The sequence below is a fragment of the Mytilus californianus genome, unplaced genomic scaffold, assembly GCF_021869535.1.
Source record: "Mytilus californianus isolate M0D057914Y unplaced genomic scaffold, xbMytCali1.0.p SCAF_2, whole genome shotgun sequence".
NCBI classification, from domain to species: domain Eukaryota; kingdom Metazoa; phylum Mollusca; class Bivalvia; order Mytilida; family Mytilidae; genus Mytilus; species Mytilus californianus.
The window spans coordinates 98,713,949-98,741,900 of NW_026262668.1; the positions used below are offsets into that span (position 1 = coordinate 98,713,949).

The 27,952-nt window shown below is 31.6% G+C and overlaps 1 protein-coding gene across 1 annotated transcript; it reads right to left on the minus strand.

Moving 5' to 3' along the window:
- Window positions 1–1,268: 1,268 nt before the first annotated feature.
- On the minus strand, window positions 1,269–27,856 carry LOC127727735 (transcription factor SPT20 homolog). Its single transcript, XM_052234849.1, has 3 exons — window positions 27,778–27,856; window positions 27,059–27,120; window positions 1,269–3,104 (listed from the first exon to the last, which is right to left on the minus strand). The coding sequence occupies exons 1-3, from the start codon at window positions 27,854–27,856 to the stop codon at window positions 1,269–1,271; spliced, it is 1,977 nt and encodes a 658-aa protein (XP_052090809.1).
- Window positions 27,857–27,952: the final 96 nt, after the last annotated feature.

Consider the following 27,952-nt stretch of genomic DNA (forward strand, 5'->3'; position numbering starts at 1 on the left):
CATGTGTGTGTGTGTTTTACAGTTATTATGGCATATTCATATCTTTCGCTTATTCTATATACATGTGTTGAATGTTTGCGCTCATACTTTTTAGCTCTACAATAAATAATTTCCTAAAACACTATGGACAAATTTGGTATATCTGCAACTCCCTGTCAAATTCCCTTTTCATTAATATGAAAAGGATACCATTCAGACACGGAGCATTGGATTTTACACAGCGTTTCTTTTTTTTTTATTATACAACATGATATATAATAGATATGCACGATTTGTAAACAAGGTGTCGTTATTGCTACAAATTATATTTTATATTCGAAATTAAAAAAAACGAAAAAATAGCGATAACTTCTATTATAACCAATTGGACGTATCTTTTTTTGTTTTCTTGGCTGTTTAGTTTTTATTATATTTTTTTATTTTGTATAATGAAATGTTAACGTTCAATTAATTTTGATCATTTACCAGTGATACGGTTCCGTAAATATCGACAGAGATCGTCTACAGCAGGCTCCCTTTTATTTATTTTTTGCTTTATGTCATTAAAAAGTTATTTATCTACATATATTTTATTGAAGCGTCATGCTCCTGTTTTGAAAATCCAGACCCATTCTTGTGAAAATATCGATTTTCTCTAGCATAAATATACATTCTCTTCTTCCTAGATGAAATTCGACGAAACTAGATATAATGAGATAGCATAGGTACTGTATAATTACACAATATCATGACAAACATTCAAAATCAGAAACACTTCATAACAAAGTTTGATTGCATAACATCACTACAATACTGTTATTTCGTAATATGTACAAACATTGATATAACGCTAAATATGTACATTCAAACTTTAGTGTCGTATTCGTTGCATGATATTACTTTTCTGGGCTGTATCAAGATTTGCTTGATTTATATTACAACCCTTCTGTAATATTTCCTATAGTTTGGCATAAATAATAACTGCACAACACGTGTTGTTTTCCAATGGCTATAAAACTATTTAAAACAGCTTTTGAGATTGAATCGTTTTTAACAGAGTTCTTCGGAAACTGACCAAAGTCACCCACTATTTGTATTGACCACCAGTGTTGCGGACAGTAACATCTGGACATTCAGTATTTCGTAATGAAACGTTTATTTACTTTATGTCCTATAAATACAGAATATATGTTTATGCCGCCAAATGAGTTTTCCAAGAGATAAAAGTACATTGCTAGTTAAAGCACGTGTTTTGTTTGTAGAAAGACACATTCCCACAACTATTTGGTTTACAACTCGAATAATGATGGAAACATTGGTCCCTGTCCAGTGAGTGCTGAAGCAGCATATCCAGTTCTAAGCATCGTCTCAAATGATTGTGCCATTGAAAAGAACGGATCTTGTTGAGGCGCAGACGTAGGTGTAGGTGCAGTTGTTCGCACAAATCCTTGATTATTTAATCCAAATAAATCCATGAACGGATTGATAGTTGTTGACGGTTTTGTTACTCCAAGTACTTTGTTAAATGAATCTTTAAGTTTGGTCTGCTGTATGCCTGATAGTTTAGGTGGAACAGATACCGGCGCACTGAACATATCTTTACTTGATTGTTTATCGGGGATCAATTGATTTTGCTGGCTAGGCTGTTGAAATTCCCTTCGTATAGGTTTAACAACGACATTTTGTTGCTGTATTGATTGCTGTTGTGCCGTTAACGCGGTGTATGGAGGATTAACAGGTTTATTATTATTCATTTGAGCTTGTAGTTTCTGTATTGCCTGAACATATTGGTTCATCAAATTCGTATTAGGAGGAGCTTGTCTCCGCACTGCTGCCTGCTGTGTAGTAATCGGAACCTGTTGTGCTTGTTGTATAGGTTTTAATTGTTGGTTTTGTTGTTCACCTGCATTTGGAAGATATGCGTTTTGATGTACTTGGTGTCCTTGTTGGTTTAGGGATTGGACTGAATTTGCTGTGATTGGCCCTTGCACTGGTTGGTTTTTGATATTTTGCATTGTGGAGAGCTGTGTCTGAATTGGCTGATTTTGCTGTTGATAAGCATTGCTGGGTGCTTGAAGACCACTGCCCCATCCTGGCTGTCCTTGCACACTTACAGATGATATTTTACCAGTCAAAGAAAGTTCGGGTGTTTTGTTACTTGCCGTATGACCCCAGTTTTGTACATTATTATGAAATACCTGCTGTTTATTCGGTAAAATCTGCTGTCGCGGTTTGTTTGGTGGAGGCGTGGGAATACCATTTGATCGATGCTGGTTCCGTTGCATGCTTTGTTGTTGATTATGGTAAGGTTGTTGATTTTGATATCTTTGTTGTTGATTTTGTCCTGCTTGATATCCTTGAAGATACTTTTGCTGATACTGTTGATAACTCATAGTAGTTTGCTGATATTGTTTGTGGTTCTGCTTTTGCTGATTACTCAATGCATTTTTATTGTGTCCTGTGTGTTGATTATACGGCTGTTGATTGTATGCCTGATGGTTATATGGCTGTTGATTATTTGCCTGTTTATAATATGGATGTTGGTTTCGCTGATTATATGGCTGTTTATTATTTGCCTGTTGATTATATGGATGCTGGTTTTGTTGATTATATGGCTGTTGATTATTTGCCTGTTGATTATATGGATGCTGGTTTTGTTGATTGTTATGTGCTTGCTGATTGTACGGCTGTTGCTGTTGTCCGTGTTGATAAGTATATGGATAACTGCCACCTTGCGCGTTATGAGGATTATATGAATAACTGCCACCTTGGTTGTGTTGCGCATTATACGGCGATTGTTGATAATGCTGATTGTAATTATACGGTGGATATTGATATCCAGAATAAGGACGAGGTGTTTTTTTAGTTGTCGATTTCACCGTCGGTTTTGCTGTCGTTGTTGTTGTCGATGTAACTCCTTCCATTTCAGGGGGCTCATACTCCCCTGCAGCTGTTGTGGTTGTCGTGGAAGTTGTAGTTGGTTTGGGTTTTGGTGTTGATGGTCGAGGTGGTAGTTGATATGGATAACGCCTATAATAGCTCCCTGATAAATGGTTCGCAGAGCATTGCAATAATACTGATAAAGTTACTATACATAAAAACAAAATTTGATCCATACTGGCATCCTGAAAAGAGAAAAGGAGAAATGTTAAGAATGTGTATTGATACTTGCATATATAGATATAAGGTTATAGGATTACGCAGTCCAGATAAAACGTAATCAATATACAGCCTATCACATTGTTTGTTTCATGAATATACTTTTTTATTATTGACTTTCCTGTTGCACACAATAAATTACATCTTACTTCTTTATGCATATTTTCAAGTCTATGCCACTTCTGTGAATTTCATATTCTGTATGTGTCTATCCAATGGTCACTGACACAATTTTAAAGACACATGTGAAAACAAGAAGATGTGATAAATAGTAAATTTATGCAACAGTAGTAAAGCAAATAAAAAAAGACCACTGAGAAATACGGTGACTATCTAAAGGTCATTGTTTTGCCGTAAAGTAAACACTTACAAAGGAAACATTTCATAAAAAAGTTTGATCTAGGTAAACGACTAGAAAAATGAAAAAATAATACTAACAAAAAAGTAGTGAGCTATGGACTCATTGCATGTTTCTCATGAAGGCCAATGCATAAAAGTGTATCAAACACAGCAACTTTGGTTTGCTTTACTTTACTTATAATATTCGATTGTTTTAAATGGCTATGAACTACACATCTGTCCTCCAACATGAGAAAATACTGTTATAATAGATAACTATAGAATGTAACTAGTTGAGCAGATACTGCTGATCCTTGCACCTGAATTCTTCCAAGCCTTGGTGCTAAATATTTTGTGTCAGTGTAATATTTATTGTTTATTGTTGTTTGTTTTTCTTTATTACTTTATGGCATGGTGTTGTCTGGGTTTTTAACTTTATGGCATGGTGTTATCTGGGTTTTTAACTTTATGGCATGGTGTTGTCTGGGTTTTTAACTTTATGGCATGGTGTTGTCTGGGTTTTTAACTTTATGGCTTGGTGTTGTCTGGGTTTTTAACTTTATGGCATGGTGTTGTCTGGGTTTTTTCAGAGTCACCACCGTTTACAAAAGCTAGTATAGGTTAAGAACATATGTTTAGAAAAGCGATAAAGTTTCCATATCAGAAGATTTCAGTAAAAACATCTCCAATTAGATAAGTTAAGTTTGAATAAATATTACGTTGTGAAATCGTATGTCCTTGTGATTTATATGGTGTAGAAAAAACCTCTGAAACAAGTACGCCCCAAAAATTGTTGTGTTTAAATACGCTAGCTGAAACTTGAAGATAATACTTTTAATATACGAAAAAAGTTCAAATAGCATGCATGTGAACATGTTCATAATAAAACACTTTGGTTTAATGACTCCAAAATTTACTCGTATTTGCCATTAAAAAATCTTGATTCTTAATAGATATTTAGTACAAAAAAGAGTAATTGATCAATGCAAAAGCTTTAAAGGAAACTCTTTTAACAATCTTAGTAATAGTTAAAAACTAGTTAGGAAACAAAAGAGCATACAGATTACTCAACATCTAATTTCTCTTTTGAATTTATTGGTAAATAGTATATATAACACACACTTTGTTAAGAAATTAGGCCAGGGTATAAGAATTGAGGGCCAGCATAATATGTAAGCTACTGCCAGTGCAATATCATATGGATAAGAGCAAGTTCACATTAATTAAGTAAAAACTAATTAAAATATTAAAGAAATTCACTAACAAAATTTAAACACCACGAAAAAAGGAAAAGAAAACAAAAACAGGGTCCATGCCCCAGTGCCTGCGGATAACTCCCATATCAATGTTTATACAATGTATGCATTTGAACTGTTGAAACATGTGCTCGATTCATATGAATGATATATATTAAATAAAAGTAAGTCGCAATATTATATGAATAATTGTCATCCCAAATATTGTGAAGTTTTGACGCATTTATTTGTTTTGCATAACAAAATGACAGAATTATGCCATAAAATGTAGTATAAAACAATTTGTGAATAAATATTAATTATTTATGAAAAAATAATACAATAATTGCCCTATTTATTTTATCTATTATGATAATTTATTTCATTACTAACTTATAAAAGAATAAAACCGTTCTTTGACAATTTCCGAAGTCTGAATCAGTGTACCAAAATGTCAGCAATGAAATTGTGATATAATGAAACAAATAGTTTGATTTGTTATCATTATTTACATCAGAACAATATGGATGAAATGGTGATGCACATGAAAAACTAGTGATATTTTTCATTGTCTTTCCCCTTTAAAATGAGGTATATGTGGTTTGAAACAACTTAATACTGTATTTAGTTGTGTATATGATAATGGAGTATAACGGCTCGATCATAAATCCGTTATAAAAAAAAATTGCCACACTCTTCGAACTTACTCATAACTAAAAATTCTTTACTTGCATATTTGAAAAAAAATGACCATGAGTTATTTTTTGTATAGGGTTCACATATAGTAAAATGTTGGCTATTGTTGAAGACTATTTATTGACCACTAGGTGTTTATGGTTTAATTAGTTGTCTGATTGCTATCTCATTGCCGTAACCCTCAAAATTCATTTTATCGCTTTGTCAATGGTGTATACTGAACTATGTTAAACTGTTATTTAAGGCAGATTTATACAATGAATTCAGATATAATAGCATTTATTATGCTAAAGAACCACACATACACCACAGTGTGTATATTCTTTCATAATACTCGAATATATATTCCCAATATTCCCCGTATATAATTCCTCGCACAAAAAAAGACCAAATGAAATTCAAAAGTATAAATGAATTACCTTGGTTCGGGTACATATAGTTCAACCAGCTATCACTGCATCTAGTGTGATACCATACTTTTCCTCTCCAGACAATTAAATTTTCAAGAGAGTGGAGAAAAAACGTCACCATAGCAAAATCATAGGAAACCAAGAAAATTTGGTCATTGGTCTTATAAATTAGAATAAGAACAAGAGAAATTCGTTTTCTGTCATGCATAAACTTTGCAGATAATGGATGCTCGTAAATTTTGTCCAGTAAAAGATACATTTTTTAATGGGAACTGTATTTGTACTGTATACATGATAGTACACTCTTAATAGTATGAAATCTGTGATATGTTATCAAATACAATATAAACGACAAATAACACCATGGTAACGGCGTGATAATAGTTTTTATGTTGACAGAAAATGCGTAATAAAACTGATGAAGTATTTGGAAGTATGGTACATCAAATGTCATTTAAACATAGGATAGGTATTTTTTATTGTTACTCTTTAAAACAAGAAAATATACATGTATTACGCAATTAACTTAAAAATGAATGAGTTCAGTTATTTTTTGAAAATGAAACACAATTAATCCTATGGTTACAAGTTAACGTTTGATTTAGTGTTTAAAGATCACAGTATTGCATTCATAACGTTATTCTTATTCTTATAATAGTAGCAACGGTCACTTTTTGTGTTGTAAATTGAATAAAGTAAAATTGCGATATAAAAGAAAGGAAGTCAATTCCTTTGTTACAAAACCATGTACACTTGATTCTATGATATTTGATTAAACTTATTATTTAAATAAGATGTTTAAATAGCTTAAACGAGTCAATAGCGATATCAGAAATAATTATTTATTTGTATTCATTTCTAAATGAAAATTTTGTACACTGTGAATGACTTGTGAAATTATAAATGTTATTGTCAGTCATTTGCATTTGTTTTTGAGAAAGTTCTGTAAATATTTTGGAACTCCTATATTAATCTTGATAGTCGTAGCTGACCCAGTAAAATACTGAGTTACAAAGTGTTTATATTAATGTTATGTTGTACAAGCATACCTATTTTGACAAAATATCATGTCATGACATTACTTGAAAAGCTTTTTTATCGTAAAAATGTGTTACAACTTTCCATTTCTCAGTGTCATTTTTAGCTTATTACATGTATTTAGTCATTTGCTTGCCCATATTTGAAATGGGGTGACGTTCATTGGTGATAATCATGTGTCCGAAGTTTATTCCATAATACACTTTCTGTATTATCAAAAAATAATGTATTGCCATACCATTGGCGGTCTTTAAGTTACACAATCAATTCAAATGACATGTATGCGTTGGCCTCAAATGTTCATTGCTTTCTGAAAATAGGTTCCATAGATAATGTATGCTTTCTTATGATTTTTATATCTTTTATATATTTTGAGAAAAAAAAATAGAAGTAATTATTTGTTCGTCTATGAACTGACTTTAGCAAACATTTTTAATTTATTTTTTAAGTACATTTATATAATTATACCTGCACTTCAAAAGAACATTGTATAGCATTGTCGTTATTTATATCTGTCTGTTAAACTTAAACTAGTGTCAGTATTCAACGTATTTTAACTTTTAAGAAATCAATTAAATTATTGTATGATTGCATATATTACCCTGTACATGTTTGATAAAAAAAAATAAAAGACATTATCTCTTCTTTCATGTTCTGACTCCTTTATAGTAAATCGTCAAATTTGGATATAAGATTTGAGAGTTTTATCATTGAGAAATGGCCACAAATATCGGAACCAAAATTAATAAGATGTCTTGTTGGTGGTTTCTGCTGTCTGTTTTTTTTTTTATCTGTTTACAATTTGCTATTGGTGTCAGATTTCTCTATTAAAGTCTACAATCAGACATCAATACCGTACAGACCATTTGCTATACGTTGTTGCCGCATGTAAATCAACGAAGATCGCGTGGTGACATTAAGAGGTCTATTTTGGTGAACCTTTGTGTTTTTTGTTTGCCTCATTAAAGTCTTGCCAAAATATCATTTCATTTATGGATATGCCACATCTCATCAATTGTACTTAATATCGTCTAAATCTGAATCATGAGACACTACTTTCCCAATCAAAAGTATGCATAAGGCGTAAGTAAACTCGTCTTTAATTTTTATATTTTAAATGTTGTATACATGTACTTGTATGTTCAAACCCATAAGAAAGACATGGAGATGTGACTAATTTTCATTATGAGGTGTGAGTATTACTGTCATTTTTCGGCACCAGAGATATAACCGGAGAGCATGATTCTTAAAAGAAAATCACATTGTTGCCAACGGGACTCGAACCCGGGACCTCTGTGTTACATGTGAGCGCTCTATCCGACTGGGCTAAAGAAGTACTTCCCTATCTCAACCGCTTACCGTCGACTAAGTATCTACTACTCAAGGGAAGCAATCCCGTCACACCTCCCCCACCTCAAGAGTCATCATTTTTCGATTCGTAGTAAGAAATATATTTTAGAAATTTCAGCTACTCAGAATCCAGACGCTTGAACAATTATGAGTGATTTTTTTCCTATAATGTGTTTGGAGTTGTCAAAGTTAAGGGTTAATTTTTTGCTAAAATTTGTTATTATCAGCTAAAGCAGTCAGTAGAGATCAATCCTTTAAAATGTTAAATGAAAGAACGTCTGTTTTAGCAGGCTATTTTACTCAATTTGTTTGGTAATGTGGCGGTGGACAAACTGTTGGGCAAATCAAAAGCCTGATGGTAACATCATTTGCATGCGATTAAAAGAAAACATCAGTCTTTAACTATTTTATAATAAAGAAAACTTGAATTAGTCACACAAGTGTAAGTTGAAGATTAGCAATTTTTTGTCTTTTCAACAGTTCCAATAACAATCATAGTAAACAAATGATGCAGAGTTCATTTGCAAAATAGTTAATATTTGAAATATTTTACGTACTTAAATTGTGTAAAAATTATTAGGAAGGTTTGATAAATCATATAAATGGAAAGAATGAAATAAAACTTTGAAATGCCAAACGGAACATGAAAAATCTCTTGAATGTCGATATTAGTTATAGCATAATGACAAATTATAATGCAGCAATACAATCAAAAGGCATTTTTAATAAGACCTACTCCCTTTTTTGTCTGGTTAATTTTTTTTTTGTTAATTAACAACAATAGTTGTGTTTTTAATTAAATCAATTAAAAGGTTGAAAAGTTTGCCTTGACATGCAATTAAAGCACTGAAAAGATGCTTACACGAAGTAAACAATATCGGTAATTGCATCTTATTTAAATTCTAGCCACATGTAAACTAAATGACGGGACAACGTTATGGGTTTATACAAGTTCAGATTTGTTTATATTGAATGCGCAACATATTCATGCTTTGTAATATAGGAGGGGTGGACAGGGGGTGCCCTTCTCCCACCTCCCGCCCCCTATCTCCCACCTCCCACTTTTAGAATCTTTTTTTCTCTCCCACCTATTTTTTGTCTCCCACCTCCCTGAAAAGCTGAACATTTTGCCTTTTATGTAAACGGAAATTACCATTGAATAAATACATATAGGTACAGTAATCTTGTTTTTTTATTGAAGGAAGTACAAATATACGATGTACTCAATAACTGTTCGTCTGATGACATAGTAACAGGACACTTTATTTAATAGATATCAATCCAATGGTCAGGAAAAAAAAAACAATCAATCAGAAATTAACAAGACAAAAAATAAACAAAAACAAACGTATGACAAAACCAATGCAGTATGTTGAGACGATGTCATTAAATAATCTTTTTTTTTACTAGCTTGCAATCTCAAATGAAACACAAAACATAATGAACTAGACATTATGGAGTCGAAATATTATTTTGTGATATCATAAAGAATTTGAACAATGTTATGATTTACTTTGAAATGAATATGGTGTCGGAACGTTATCAGTGGTCAAAATGTTCGATTACGATTATATCGTAATGCTGCTTTTGGTCTATTCTACACCCATCATCATGACAGTGGTTGCAAAGCTACTTGTCAATTTCAATTTTATTTTGAATTAGGATTACACAATCGTTATTATGTAGTAGCCCCTTTTATTTGTTTTACAGTCCTCTTTTCATTATTGTCATACAATTCAAAAATAAAATCGTTTTAAAGAATTATCGTAATTCCTTTTAGCTATTTTTTCAAAAACAAAATCCAGGAAATATTTGTGCGAAGAAATTATAAATAAATAAATAAGCTGACTTAGCTACGAATGAAATCGAATATTTGATCTACAAACCCTGTAAAAACGTATTTCTCTACTGATATAGAAACCATATGTTTCTATGATCAAATCGTATGATGTACTTAAATATAATTAAGATGTAGTGTGACTTCCAAATGAGACAACTATCCAAAAGAGTCCAAATGAAGCGGATTTAAGCAACTATAGGTCACCGTACGACCTTCGACAATTATCAACACCCATACCGTATAGTCATCTATAAAAAAAGGCTGCGACATGACAAAATATGAAACAATCAAATGAAAAAAAAACAACGACCGGATTTATGACAGAAAATAAACGAAAAAACAAATATGACAGACAGTAACCAACGACAATCAGTGAATTACAGGCTCCTGACTTGGGACAGGCACATACAGAGTGTACGGTTTAAACAGGTTTCTGAGCGTTTAACCCTTTAGCAGATTTGATACAGTAACTTCGAAATATTAGTCGCCCACTTATGTTATTAGTTTATATCGAGAGTTAAAAAAATGTATACTCTAGACACTGCTACTCTTTGGTGGACATGTACTTCAATTTTTATGTTGGATAGACCATGGAAGTAAAATGTCAATATAATAATTCCATGGATAGACTGACTGTGTTATAACTTTCTTTGTAGTCAAGGTGGTTAAACACTTTTTAGTAGTACCAAAAGGCAAACACTTGAATATGAAATCATTCTTCCCTACACCGAGTAAAATTGTAACACGATTTTACAAATCTAAAAAAAAAACAAAACAAAGTGTGCTTCTTTCGCAAACAATGATGCATTAGCTTAGCCTTTTGTTTTAAAGTAAAAAAAAATATCATATTAATGTTGGTTGTTTTATTACACAACAATAATTGTAAATTGTTGCATATACTGATAGTACCGTTACATTAACTGAATGTATGATTATTTTTCCATTGTTAAAATGGTTGCATATGATAATAGAATTGTTATTTTGAGATATACGAAGCTTCAATTGTGACCAAACCTAGTCATTATTATGCTTTAGATAGTTTTTAGCAGGTATTTCGAGTTGAATTTGTTTTCATCTACCGCCATGTTGTAGAGCAATATGCGCAAATTCATTCATAAATAATCCTGAATCAGCATTTCAATCTGACCGCTGCACTTTAAAAAAACTTCTTTTTTGTACAATTTTCATTAGCAAAAGCCTTGTTTGATTCATCACTACGATCTACGTTGGATGTTTTATCAGACTAGCTTGAATCATATGTTTAAATTCGGTTAATTAGATGATAAAATGAATAAACCAGATAACCCTCCAGCATATCGGCAAAAAAAAAACTCAAATTCAAGTTACGTCAATTAACAACTATCTATAGCAGCAAAATGACGTGGTTTGTGTCACAACAAAAACCTGTTGTTTTTTTTAGGTTTTTTTATTATTATCAAAATGACATTGTCAATCGATTTTAAGAAATGACTTTGACATTTACGGTCTTTAGAATGAAAAACTATTTGTTGATACATTATTTTTTTTCCAATTTTTTGTTTGACACAAAATAGCACAAATATTCACCTTTTTTAGATTTCCCCATAATCTTTGACCTAAATGAACAGTATCGTCGTTTGCTTCAAATGTCAAAAGTGTCAACAATTGACAGTAAATTAAGTTGTAAAAGACGTTTACGGATATTTTTTTGACGGATACAATAAATAACTAAAAACGAAAATAAACCACACAGAAAAAAATTATTGTCACAATTTCTTATCTCCCAGTTTATTCTATAAATAAAACAATGCTCTGTGTATTTAGTTTTATACATATTATCGAGTTCTTATATGACCTGTTGTACATTTCGATTTTTATAAAAAAAAATCACCATTTGCTGAATGCTGAACTAGATGCATGCCAGTCTGTAAAAACAATACTTTTTAAAAAGTGAAACACCGAAAACCTAATGAAATTTGCCTGTTTGAACAGAATTTTTGAACAAGTTCACTAAAAACTAGTGGAACTGTAATATTGTTATAACACAGTGATAAATGTTCTTCATATAAAAGCATTTTACTAATATGGTTATAACAAAGTGAAAAATGTTCTCCGTATTTTATCAGTTTTTTTTAATTCCACAATTCAAAAACGAGAAATGACCAAATTCGGGTAAAATTTGAAAGTAGATATTGAATTGGAATATTAATTTTTCATAAAGAAATTACACTTACACATTTTGTCAACAATTTCACATTGAATAATTGTTGAAATAAAAGACATCACATAGCTTTATTTCTGATATAATTGTCCGGCCCTAGTGTGTAACAAATTCAGGTGAAATACGCCTTTCCTTCTTATTGCAAAAATAGTTCATGATACAGTAAGAAGAACTTAGTTAATGTACATTTGTTTGACAATTAACGGATTTCGTGCTTTCTGGAGACTCATTCTAGCCTACAGATAGCATATAGATACATCATTGGGAAAAATCTTCGACCGCCGTTTTTTATAAATAAATTATCTTTACTTTACAAAAAACTATTGATGACATACTACTTTTCCTAACAAAAACTTTTAACAAAAAATGGCATCTCGCAATTGTATTGTTATTGGTACCTTTATTGTTATGTTACGCCGTCTTTCCTCCTGTACAAACTGATAATATATTATTCAATCAGACAATGACATAAAACACCTGTTATTTGTCCTGGGCAGAACAAAAATATATTTATAATGAATGAACATTCAAGGAAATGTAAAATAGCGTTAACAATTAATTGTCTACCGAGAAATACAATGTATTTCTATTGCTTTATATACATAACTGATCTACTTTTCTTCATGCTAAATCATTTAGACGAATGTAGAAATCCATTTCTCAGGTAATTAATTTGTGCGTCTTACTTTGAATGTATGACTTTGTTTATCAGGTGAGAATTAAGTAGCGAACTTTTCAAAGAAATTGTTTATCGTTTCTATTAGAGACAGAGTGAAATTGATAAAATACAAAAAGAACTCTTACAACACAAGACAGAGTACATGATTTTCTATGTTAGAGAGGCAGATATACACGTGTAATGTTGTATACAATACCATAATATAAACCACACAATAACTAGAGGTACGGTGATCAAAGCTCACAAAATGATACCCGCTCCCTATAAATAAATGTCAGAGTCTATGATTTGCCTAAGAATAGAGGCGGATACAAATGTGTTATGTAGTATCCATTTATAACAAAGTCCATGTCATGCAATGTCAACAACGAGCGCAAAATACCTAATTATATAATTGATGAAGACCATATTTTGACCAATACGTGTCGTTTTAGTATTTTATTATCGTTTGTTGCTGTGGCATGACATGAAGTTTGTACTTTTCTGTGATTGATTCACATACTTACTATTTCCTTTTATTTACAGAAAATTTGGGGGAACATCATTGCCCTTTTGGTGTAAAAAACAACCAGACAGACTCTGCGATAAGCTGTTATTTAGTCTCTCTAACGAAATTTGGAGAATTATGATAATTGTTTTCGCACATATCATTGAGTCTCGACTATTTACTGTACAAAATATCTTTTGTGACTTGAATAACTGTTTGTATGCATGTAATCTTTTTTTTTAAGAAAATAAGATACTGTTTCAGTCATTTCTTGTTTAATAATGGATCTATGTCAATTTTGAGAATTAATTTATATAATGAGGACATTCAAATCCAAAACGTATACATTTCACTTATACGCAAGAGCGGGTTATAAAAGTGAACTGTATCTTACACTTCATTTTCTTTTTATGGTTTTGGGGGTATTGCTGTTAGCAGATTTTTGAGAGTTTATGTAGACGTTGAAGAGCATTAAAAAACCTAGGTCACTGTACGGCCTTCAACCATGAAAATAATCTATATTGTATAGTCGGCTATAAATGGTTCTGACATAGCAAAATGTGAAATTATTTAACAACAACAAAAAAAAAAACAACGGCTTAATTAATGACAAAACAATCAACAAACACACATATTACAGACAGCAACCAACGACAACTGAATTATAGGCTCCTATCTTGGGATAGGCACATACAGAATAAGGCGTGGTTGAACATGTTTAAAAGCACTAACGCCCAACCCCAAACCCTCCCCACCCACCACCCTAACCTGGGACAGAAGTGTAACAGAATCACTCATCAGATCGGCACGAAACACACAACACAATTTACATAAAGACAAAAAGTACCGATCAAAGAGTATTCGCAGTTACTGGAAGCTACTTTGCCTACTGGCCTCTGTCACAATAATCCTCTGGTGATGGCCATAAATCACTGGCATTCCAGCAATGTTTGCAATATTTTCAGTGCTGGAAGGGTACTTTTAAAACATCGTCAAAATATCTCATGAAACCAAAAGATAGCAATCATTTTACAAGAGTATCAGATAAGCTTAGTGTACAGCCTCCGTTTTATTTGTTATCTCCAATTAACAGGGTTCAATCTCTAGAGATAACTGGAAAAAAATGCAAGGAATGTCTTAATATTTCATATTTTGTACTCGATTTGTATGATTTGATAAAAAAAGTTTTTATATCTGAAACTACTTGGATGATGAAACAGTCTGTAAAACGTTTGGGAAACAAAATGCATACTAGTATAATAAAACACCGGGTAGCATACAATCAACAAAGGCAGGGCTTTTAACAATAACTGTGCCTGGCAGAGCTGCAACCTTGTAGTAGTGCTTTGATACATCCTTTATAACCGAAACAACTACAATCCAGAAGTTTTATTCTTGTTTGACCGTAAAAAGCAGCTGCTAGCAGGTTGATATTTGAACTTCAACATGTATCATCAGAAATCAAATGTGTAGACTTTTACTGTATAAAAATAAGGAGATATGGTATGATTGCCACTGAGACAACTATCCACCAGATTATGAAAATGAAGAGTATGTAAGCAATTATAGATAACCGTACAGCCTTCAACAATGAGAAAAACCCATACCGTGAAAAATGTGAAACACTTCAAAGGAAAAAACTAACGGCCTAATTTACAATAAAACAGTACACGAAAAACAAATATGTCAGACATGAACCAACGACAACCACATAAAAAAGTGTAGTCTTTTTTTTGCCATACAGATTTTATTATGCATATGAATTATTCAGGCTGCCACTTTTGAAGTATATAGAAGCCATAGTGACATATTACCTTTCTCATATATTTCATTGCTACATTTTATTGTCCTTTTCATTCGGCTGCGACTTATTATCCAATATGTCCATTGACAAGATATTTCTTTTTACATCTCAAATCTTTAACAGAATTCTGTATCATTGAAAGATTAATGTAAATATACAGAATACCTATGATCGTTAATTCACTATATGTGCATGCCGAACATTTATTTTTCGTCAGAAACCAATTATGTGAAGTTCAAAAGAACCAAACATTACAAGACAAAGAATTTAAGTTATTAAGATAAAACACCAGCAAAGGAATATCTGGATGGATAGCTGTTATATTTATCAAACTTTACATCTCTTTGTCAACTGAAAAATTCCCCAAGAATTTAAAGCACCCTACTTTCTAGTACAAAATATTTGGCGTCAAGTGTAGTCCACCAGCAGAGGCATTGATCCCACTTAGTAATAATAAAAAGGTATAATATACATTTTGTAATATAGAAATAAATGCTGTTTAAGCTATGTAAATTACTACGAAAATAGCTAATCAATGAAAATGTCTGCATATTTCCTTTTCAGTACCCTACTCCGTTATCATTCCAATGGCCTGTAGTTTCATTTCTCTACAGAAGAACAACCATTCATGAAAATATGAAAAAAAAATCTCTTAATTTTTAGCAGTTTGGTTTTGGATAATTCATGAGTTTGATAAATAAAAAAGAAAGGCCAGTGCAGAAATAGAAATACACATCTGCGGATAAAAAAACGAAAAATTGGCATCGTATAATGTTACCTTCAATAATCGATTACACATGGGAAAAAGATATTATTATCATGTTCAATACACTGATTTATAGATATATTTTAACATTGAATTTTGTAACTATGTTCATTATTTGTACGTTACTAAGTCTAAGATAAGTCATTTACATAGTCTAGTAATTCTATTTGTGAGGGTCTGGATGGGGTTTACAGAATAGAGAATTCTGGACCAATACTACAGAAAAATGGACCCAAAAAATTAAGAATGGAGAAAAATAGGCCAAAAAATAAAGAATAGAGAAAAATAGGCCAAAAAATAAAGAAAAGAGAATAACGGGGTATTAAAATATAAGAATAGAGAAAATGAGCAAAATTCCCCGTTTCCATTCCCAATTCTGAAAATTTAAAGAATACAGAAACCCAATCTAGACCCTCATTTATCACATCACTCAGTCCAGTTTTTGTCCAATTATTTAGGAGACAAATAATGCATGTACTTTATGTAATAGTATGGGATAAAAACAACAGAAACATGTATCTATGTCATAAGATTAATTAAACATGTTGTAATGGAATGTAATGTTTTACTTAATCACATGATCCATGTAACGGAATCACGTACCTTTCACATCATTTCATTGGGGGAGTGAATGCCAAACCTGAATACAAAATATATGTGTATTTTAAATTAAAAGTAAAGATAATACCACTGGTAAAAAAAATTCATCGTTCGACATTCAAGCGATTGTCGCGCGATTTCGATGTATGTTCACGGTTCTAAATATATAATGACTCCGTTCGTATTTACTCAAATACTTAACATATTGTAATCCATTTATCACTTGTGGGTATAATAAGTACAATATTCTAAATATTACGACGTGCTAAAGAAAACCAAGCAAGATTAATTGAGAAAACAAAAATAATCGCCACTTTTTTAATTTCTCTTATCCTCATAGAGCACATTGAAAGCCGTCAATTCAAATATTTGTCTTCTTCATATTTTTAAAGGTAGAAGCAGTTATAGTCTTTTGTGGTTAAGAAACAGCGTCTGATAGAGATCTAGGTCTAGGGTTGGGTGCATTACCATTTGCGCAAAATTGGGAATCATTTGTCTTTTTACGATTGCGCGTATTCATTACACAGATAACACAAGAAGATATAAAGATAATTGCTAATAAATAAGTCGAAAAGTTTTAATTTTGAATATTGACAAATCGAGCAATTATATTAAGTCATCCAAAAAAAAATCACGTAAACGCTTAAGGCACACGTGTAAATTAATTGAGAACAGTTGTGTTTCTTTGGATTATTGAATAGTGATCCCTTAAATAAACTAGAGGTATTGCGAGCCAGTTCTCAAAATTATACCCCGTCTCTCGCAAATTCAATGATTTGCTAAGGAAAGCCCAAAATAATTCGGACCAAAAAACATAATAGGATGTGCAAAATGGCATTTGTGGTTTGAAAGGAAGAGCAAATACAAATGTGAACTATAATGCGTAGATACGACGAAGTCAGTGTCATCTCAAAGAAAGCCCCTAAAATCATTCAGATGAAGAAATGAAATAGGAGGTGTAAAGTAAATCATAATAGTAAGATACGGTGAAAGTTTTACATATTCTGTCAAGAGGTCCAAAAGCAGTTGAGGATACCAAAGGGGAACAAAATGAAGAACGGACTCCCTCGTCACTATATAACGCCCGCCTTAGAAAGTGAGTGGTATATTAAGTTAAGCCATATTGGAAACTTGCGTAAAGATACAAAACAAGGAGTTTCGATTATCTACCGAAGTAAGACGTACTACCAAGGACTCGGACTCATTCAATGCTCACTACAATAGACAATTTTATTCAGCACATCTATGCATTTTTGTGCTTCGTTACACTATTAAATTTCAAGTAGGCAAATGCCAAAGAAACACCAGCAGTTATACGCAGAACTAAAAAAGAGCTAGGCTAAATTTAAATCGACATTGTGATCTGTATTAGCCATGACCGTGTATGGTAGTCCAAACAAGTGAAAATAAACTTCCCTTCAAATCCCCACATACTCCGGCTTCATGAAAATGATTTTTGATTAGATTGCATGTATTCAATAGTTTCTATGTATAGAAGTCAAAAGTAACTTTCAAACAATTTACACGTCAATTGAAAAGGTTTCATGCAGATTTATCTATCTGGGTGTATAGGCAGAAAATATACTTACTATTTTTGTCATTTTACACAAAAAAAGTTTTTACATCCGTTATTCCAGTGAGCTGAAAACTGGAAATTATGACATTTTTTTTCAAATATTATAAAACAGTATCTATCTGATAATGGACTCCTGCTTCTCCATATTATAACAGGTAATATAATAAATAGCCTGCGTTACTGCGATGTTCAGGTGTACTCGGTATATAAGTAATAAAAAAGATGTTAATTTGTCATATTTTACCTGGACATTCTTACAAAATGTACGAGATGTGTTTTGATGATATGAATTTGGCAGTTTGTATTATTAATACATAGATAAGATGTTTTAGGATAGTACCTTCATCTATAATAAGAAAATATGTCAAGTAAGATAATGCACATGTATCAACCACGGAAAATTAATTTATTATAGTCTGATTATATAAATTTATGTAACAATTTTGCAATAGTGAGAGCTTATGACTTGATATATGAGATGTTGATAAAAACTGTTTTTTATCAATCCTTTTTTGATTGTATAGAATTGTGGTCTTAGTTTATTGTTTCATTACAAGTACCAACAAGGATGTGTATAGTTACTATACAAATCCTTGCCTAAAAGATGATGCTTTTTTCTAACCAAACAAAAACCAAAAATTTACAAACTGATTGTTTGATCACAAAAGATAAAATTCCATTTTAAAATGAACGTTTCGAATGGACTGTTACAAGTTATAAAAAAATAAAAGTAAATAAATATAAATAATAAGATGTGGTATGAGTGCCAATTAGACAACTATCCATCCAAGTCACAATGTGTAAAAAGTAAACAATTATAGGTCAAATTACGGCCTTCAACACGGAGCCTTGGCTCACACCGAACAGCAAGCTTTAAAGGGCCCCCAAAAAGACTAGTGTGAAAGAATTCAAACAGGAAAACCAACGGTCTAATCTATATAAAAAACGAGAAACACTTATGAACCACACCAAAAAACGACAACCACTGAACAACAGGCTCACGGCCTGACTTAGGACAGATGCATAAAAATGCAGCGTGTTTAAACGTTTTAACAGGCGCCAACCTTCAAAGTATTTTAAGCGCTTTGTTCGTCTTTCAATCAGCCTGTTTTGCTCACATACTGTTGTCCAATGAGACAAGAAAGGTATACAATTACACATCCCGCATATTTTGCAAGGTGGATTCTGTTGCCCTTTGTTTTGGAAAATAAAGATTTGAATATTTAACAACACAACAATATTGTTTCATTTCTGTATTTTACAATTATATATTCATTAATAATTTATACAATTACGTTCTCATTTCCTCGATTGTGACATCACCGAATGTGTACTTGCCATGATCCACGCTATGAGTGCCAATTGTGGAGCAGGATCTGTTTAACCTTCTGGTTTTAGTTGGGTTCGTAATGCGCATGCTATAGTTTTTTGTGTAGGGTTTGGTCACAGGCACTTGTCTAAGAAAAAAAATGTCCTATATACCTAAATATATTAAGGTATATAGGGGGAAAAAATTCTGAGACAAGTGCCTGTGTGTTTGGTGTAATGTTGTTAGTATTTTCATCGTTTTTTCTGCCATGGTATGGTCAGGTTTTTTTTTAAAGATTTTTGATTATCCCTTTGGTATCCTCTGCTCTATTTTAATATGTTTTAAGACAGATACACAAGTTGTGATACTCTGAAGATGTCTTTATTGATTGATTGGCGTTTGCCTTACGTGTATTATTACATATCACTCATCCAAATTGAAGACGTTTGAGGTGAAGTTTCCACGAAAATCGAAGGACAATAAAAAATCAACCGATCATGTACAATAACAAGTATTACATTGATGTTAGAAAATAAGCTCTTTTTATTTTATAGTGTGTCTTTCTATGTTGTGATGTTACACTATTGTTTCAGGAAAAAGGGTGAAGGTTTGGTACCATTAAAACGTTTAAACCCGCTGCATTTGTTTGCACCTGTCCTAAGTCAGGAATCTGATGTTCAGTAGTTGTCGTTTGTTGATGTGGTTCATAAGTGTTTCTCGTTTCTCGTTTGTTTTTTATATAGATTAGACCGTTGGTTTTCCCGTTTGAATGGTTTTACACTAGTAATTTTTGGGGGCCCTTTGTAGCTTACTGTTCGGTGTGAGCCAAGGCTCCGTGTTGAAGACCGTACTGTGACCTATAATGGTTTACTTTTATAAATTTTGACTTGGATGGAGAGTTGTCTCATTGGCACTCATACCACATCTTCTTATATCTATCTATAAAACTTCTTGTTTGTTCGTTTCACTGTTTTTGAAAGGGTGTTTAATACCTATAATGGAAGCATCTCATGGTCAAAGATAAACTGGCTTGCAGTATTTGTTTATGCTGATTAACAGTCTATTTATAAAAATGTACTGTGTTCAGTACGATTAAACTATCTTTTTACAGAATGGTTAAATGGTGCCAAAGATGCTAAAACAAGGTTGTCCTGTGTCACCCGTATTATTTAATCAATAATGAATAAAATGTGAAATTGATATATCACTGATTATTTTGCCGTCCACTTGATGCAGATATATACAATATTAGGTCAAGATAAGAAAAATATTAACTTTTGTATGAGGTTTAGAAACAGGGGAAGGGCAAATACCATGTAAATTTACATTGTGCAAAATATCGCTAAATGTTACTATATTTAGGAATACATTTTCTATTGAAGTAATTTGAGTTTGAGTTATATCCCTTGGCCATCATTTTGGCCACCATTTTGGCTGATTATAGCTTATCTAAAGCGTACAGACAAAACTGCAACAGATATGCCAGTAAATAACTTTGCAAAACAAAGTTTTTTTTTAACAAGAAAAATATATTATAAACATATTAACCTCGGCTTGCGGTTTCTGTGAAGGGAATATTTTTGGATTAATAAATCCGTGCCTCAACCTAACAGTAATTTTTTACATTATTGATTGTGACGTATTCACGCAAAGTCTAGTCATGCTTGTATTGCAGCCTTGAACAGGTTCTTAAATTACTATATTTAGAAAGCTGAAAGTATCGTCGACTATTTAAGACGACCTTTTCATCACATTAGTATTGATCACAAACGCCTTGAGTCCCGGACAGATAAAATTGACAAGCAAGTGCCATAAATAATATGGCTGCGTGGCCGTTCTAATGCAAAAGTCATGTCATTGACCATCTGAACCTATTGTATCTTGTGATGTTTCATGACGGATGACCTTTACAAAATAAATATTACTACAGACACTAAAAACCAAACAAAATTCAATTATAATAATTCGCTGTTTCATTTTAAATTGTCTGAATTGACTTCTTAAAAGCATAAAAAAATATATATTTTCAAGTCCGTGCCTCATAAAAAGATTTTCAGGAGCCTGTCATGCTGTGGTTGTCGTTATTATTGTTTTTCGGTTATTGTCTTGTAAATAAATCAGGTTGGTTTTCTCGTTTGAATTGTTTTGCTTTTTGTCTTGTCGGTTTTTTTGATAACTTACTATATGTATACGGTATGAGTGTTGCTCATTGTTGAAGGTCGTACGGAGGAGACGGGTGTTGCTCATTGTTGAAGGTCGTACGGAGGAGACCTATAGTGTATTGGTATCTGGTGGATAGTTATCTCATTAGTAATCTTACCACATATTCTTATTTTTATATTTACTGCTATGATGTCTGTACCGAGAAATGCCTTCATGGATGTAGCTTTATTAATACGAGACAACTTAGATTTATTTAGAATAAACACTTGCATTGTTGGTAAGTATGAATGCTGTTATATTGTCAGAAATAAACTTCTGCAACTTCGTTAAAAATCAGTTAATTGTACTAATATGTTAAATGTTTTAGCTGTTCTGTTTGTAGGTATGCCATTTTTGTTTTTTTGCTCGCAGACGTTTTTAATTTTGTCTTTGTAAACGTTTGGTCACGAAAGTATCTGATGAAAGTGATTCCAGACGCACATATTATAAAATCACATCATTTTGAGATTTTTTATACCATTTATAAAACTGGTGAGATGAACATTTTTTTACTGTAATCATATGAAAAAGGCATAATAAATTGATTCATGACACAAAATCACTACCCGCAAATGAAAATAAAACAACTAAAACAAAGGAACAGTGCTTTTATTGTTGTTCATCATTTCAAAGTCACACTTACACCCAATTAAACATGCTTACATATGTATGCCCCAAAAAGTCTGGGCTAACTTTTATTCAATATGAAAATTTAATAAAACAGTATGATCTGCATTCCAGTTATTAATTAATTAAAATTGTCAATCATGTGGCAATTATCTCCGGGATGACAGTATCCGATATCTGCGAAAAAATGTAGCTCATAAATGAATGAATGAATGAATATACTTTATTTGCAAGAAGCATATACATGCTATGGCAAACGAAAAAATATATACAATAATGAAGTTATCAGAAAGGAACTGTTTAACTCTGCGATAAATCAGCTTAAGGGGATAAATACCATTACATATGCAAACAAAAGGATTGATTGGGTGGCAAATATTATATTCATAATAAAGACAAGAACAAGTTAACAATAATTCAATAGGAAGGTTCTGCAAAGTAGGGGTTACCTGGAAGAAAGGATGAACATTTGAATTGCCATTGGAAAATGAAAGCATGTTGGATAGGGATAGTAAATTTGCCTTGCAACAGGCCAACTCAATCTATCAATCATTGTATATTTTGACATTTATTGTAGACTTTTCTTTACCATTGTTTTATAGAATAAGCTATCGATTCTACTGCATTGTAGAATAAACTATCGATTCTACAGTATTATAGAATAAGCTATCGATTCTACTGTATTTATAACAGCATAAGCTGACAAGCGTATGTAGTTATTGCACGTGTAGCAATTGAATGGAAATAAAAACTTATATAAATGTGTCTATTTTATTACTTGTTCGAAGCATGTCGACAAATCACATATTAATGTTAAGGAAATGGGATAACAGATATTAAATCCGATAGTGATATATAACTAATTAAGACTAAAAAGTACAATTTTACGAAGTTATCAATTTTTATAATCAGTTGCTCCTATATGATGTACCTTTACAACGATATAAAAATTCAAACCATTTGGGTAATAATTGAACGGTGATTTTGTGTTTGTATGTTTGAATTCTCTGGCTTTTCCGTGGATGCATGAAAATAAATTACTTATCATGAGCTATTGGATTAACGACCAAAAGGGTCTTTTGAAACAAAAAGGAGAATGTTACTTTTCCAGATTTTTTTTCAGATTTATCAAGTAAATCGAAGACTTAGCTCAAAAGAAACTATATCTATAATAACTACACTATGTAGAACGTGATAACAACAATACAGTGTAAGAAACAAGAAATCTGCCACATAACATTCCATGATCTTCAGTACGGCTTTACCGTTTATGTTTTCAATTTTAAACGTTTTATTTGGTCTTTAAGGGAAATGTCAATGTATAACTGAAACTGAAATTAAAGAAATGATTGAGAAATTTTGTCTTTGTATATTTCATTAGATTTTAATCTTGTTTTACTGTTAATTGTAGAACCTTCGGTTTAGTCACGTTTCTCCAACATTTGATAATTATACTAAAACAACATTAAGGATTAGGGGGTCCACCTAAGGACTGGCATCTTGATATTTACCTGTAATTCACCTATATCAATTCTTAACTAAAATATTGTAAAAAGGGATATTATTTTAAGATATATATTAAAACAATAACAAACTTTTCTTTTACAATTTTACAATAAATGGGTTTTCTTATATTTTTGGTCGAATATAACCAGAAACTGTTACGTAATTATTTGTATTCCTATTTGAATTACAAAATTAAAAAGTTATTCAACAAAAAAGTCCACGAATAAACAAGGAAAATTCAAATCAAACTGAAAATTTCATAAAAATATATCAAGAAATAATCTCAAAAAGATTTTTTTTAATGAATTTTTAAAGAAAATAATATGAACAATCGAAATGTTCACTAACTGTACATCATTTATGTAATTTATTCTATTACTTGATATATTTTTGTATTTGTGTTACATGTAGATGTAAAACGATGTGCAACAACACAGTTTTATTTACGTAGAAAGTCACAGAAAGCTGTTGTCTTTTAGTGCGAAAAACCATATATCTAGTCTTCTAGTGCGAAGAACCATATATCTAGTCTTCTAGTGCGAAGAACCATATATCTACTTAGTCGTTCTGTCTGTATATCATAAGAGCCGAAGTCAATGTTCCTGTCATGTTGTCTAAGCAGAGGGAAGAGTCAGTCGTATATCTGTCCACTTTTTCCACGAAAAAGGGAGAATACATTGGGTTTTTAACTGTGGGGACTGGCTTGGTGAATTGTGAGATACAAGTATTCTCGATTTGTCACTTAAGCTTTGGACAATTAATGGCTGTTGACAAAGAAATTTAAATATACTACATCTTTGACAAAAGGCAGCGTTTGATACTTTAATATAAGCTTAATGACTCGAGCTATTTTTAAAATAGCTATCAGAATATGAATTGTTTTTTTTATTTCATGATCGCAACATTGTAATCAATAAGACAGTATTATGGAAAATAGAGAAAACAAATATGAAAACAAAGTAAAATAAAAATTTACATCACTGTGCTAGATTTTATCGACTTTTGGGAAACTATTTTAAAAAATAAATGAAAAACCAATTATTTAAATAAAAATAAAAATATTTTGTATATTTTTTAATATATATCTTTAAAAAAAATACCCCTTTTTAACAATATTTTGGTTAAGAACAGGTGAATTACAAGTGTTTGTCATTTTATATGCTGACGATACTGTCTTAATGGCAGAATCTCAGATAGATTTACAAAGACAACTGGACTCCTTATATGAATATTGTGAGTTATGGAAACTTAAAGTAAATGTGCAAAAAAGTAAGATTGTAATTTTTTCACAAGGTAGACTACCGCAGAATATTGTTTTTAAGTATGATAATATAATACTAAATATTGTGAGTGAATTTACTTATCTTGGTGTATTACTGTCTAGGTCAGGAAATTTTTCAAGAGCTAAAAAAAAGCAACGTGAAAAAGCAACACATGCTATGTACGATATTATTCGAAAAGGTAGAGTACATAATCTGTCAATTGAATGCCAACTTGATCTATTTGATAAAATTGTGAAACCAATACTTCTGTATGGGTGTGAAGTTTGGGGTTTTGGAAATAATTCAATAATCGAGAGGGTTCATATTAAATTTTGTAAAATATTACTTGGAGTAAAAAAGTCTACTCCTGATTTTATGATTTATGGTGAATTGGGAAGATATCCATTAGATATTTCAATCAAGTTACGAATGATAAATTATTGGTTCAAGTTGGTAACTGGAAAACATGACAAATTGCCTTATATTTTGTATAACTTAGCAACTGTCAAATATGGTACAAATATTTTATGGTTAAAACAAGTCAAATCAATTTTAGACACGTGTGGCTTGTCATATGTATGGAACAATATCTATTTTGTAAATAAAACATGGCTACATGTAACCATCAAACAGAATTTAATAGATCAATTCAAACAAAAATGGCAAGCAAGCCTACAAGAATCACCAAAAGCATTAAATTATCGTTTATTTAAAGATACTTTGGAGTTTGAGAAATATTTAAATATTTTGGATGACAGGCAGATATCCTTATTTCTTAAATTTCGAACTTTGAACATGAAATTTCCAATAGAAACTGGAAGATGGCAAAACATAGAAAGAGAAAACAGAAAATGTGTATTGTGTAATTCAGATGCCATTGGTGATGAATACCATTACATTTTTAATTGTTCAGCTTTTGATAACTGTAGAAAACAATGTATTACATTTTACTATAGAAATAGACCAAACACATTGAAGTTTTATGACTTAATGAATTCTAAAAAATGTACAGAACTGAACGAACTATGTAAACTTATTAAGGAGATCAATAACAAATTGAACTTTTCTGGGTGAAGAATGTGAATGCCTCTATCTACTTTCGTACATTATTTATTTATGTAATTGTATTGAAATATGTATAATTATCTCTATACCTTTGTAATTTGGTTTGTGAGAATAAAGATATATATATAACAGTAAATATTAAGATGCAAGATGCCAGTCCTTAAGAGGACCCCCTAATCCCTAATGTTGTTTTTGTCTAATTAACATAAACAATTTTTAATAGTTTAAGATTTCTTGTAAATTTTTAAACTGAAATTACTAAATCGATAATACAATTATTAAGTAAACACCAATTTTATTTTATTTCTGATGTTTATCGACCTAAATGGCACAGACTTGCTCCTACTCTAGGTATGTTTTTACTCAATAGTAAGTCAGCGTTACAAACATCCACTTAACAGTAACTATATAATATATTAACGATTAGCTATGCTCATCAAATAAATGAAATGCCTGGATTATTTCCGATACATATTGCAACAATCAACCGCTATCTTAAGTGTAAATGGTAATACAATTAAAATGATCGCAGAAACCCCCATTCCAGTAGACGATGTCCGTTTATCACTATTTATTGATATTAGGGAGCGTATTGCAGCAGATGTACTGTTCTTTGGAATTTTTATAATATCTCGTAGTTTCTGTAGTTCCTGTTTGAGTTACTCTTTAATCTGCTCTTTTGTAAGATGTTTTTCTCTGAAGTGACTGATTCGTTGAATAACATCGCAAGAACACAGACATCCTTTAGATGAATTCCATGACTGGTTGTCACGTGATTTGATGTTACGGGTTGTAGAGGATAGACTGGCTGTCACGTGATTTGATGTTATGGGTTTTATAGTTGGAAATACAGAGGATCGACTGTTATGCACCTGATTTGATGAAACGGATGGTATAGTTGTAAATACAGAGAGTTGACTGGTTATCACAGGATTGGTAGGCTGTTTTGTTGAAGGTTTTACCTGTTGTGTTGTAGCAGAGATGGGAATATCTGAAAAATAAGTTTATAACTTTTAAAGATTTGTTAAAGACATGTGCTAGACGTGCAAATCAAAACTTTTAAAGCGATCAAATATCAAAGAAGACTGGTGTCATGTAATTTTTTATCCAAGAAGTTTTCATAATGCTACATGACAAAGACACACAGTCAAATTTCTATATCGAAATGTTGATTGGACCGACAAAAATAATTTGATATACCAGGAATTTTTAATATCAGAAGTATATGTATGCAAATCCATCAATTGGAACAGGAAATTTACTTTGAGATAACAGAAATTTTTAGATAAAAAGGTTTGACCTAACGAGTCAACTGTTTTTTTTTTAAACAAAATTGACTATCAGGTGGCATTTAAAAGAAGGGTAATTAACCTTTATCTTAGGGGATGACCATTTGATTTTCTGGGGAGATGATTTAGGAAAAGACTGTAGTGGCCTGGTAAGACCCGAAGAATAAATAATCCTGTCCAAGACAGATAAAAATGAATATTCTGCACCACAAAATACAGGTTATATATGTGTATAAAATCGAAAAAAAGTATGCCTAGCAAAAGATGAAAATGAATATCCAGTCCACGAAAAATGTGCATGTCTTCTTCCGATAATCAAATGGTCGTCCACTTGATATATATGTGCTATTTCTACTTACTAAAAGGAATTCCTACAGCCGCCAAAGAATAATTATAACTTTGAGGTGAATCTAATCCACCACATCCTCCCATGTGCATTAAAAATTGAAAATAAAAATAATCAGGCATGTAATGAATAAGTTTGAATTTAACAGAGGTATCTTTCCAACCTGTCGTGAAATCATTTGGCATCCA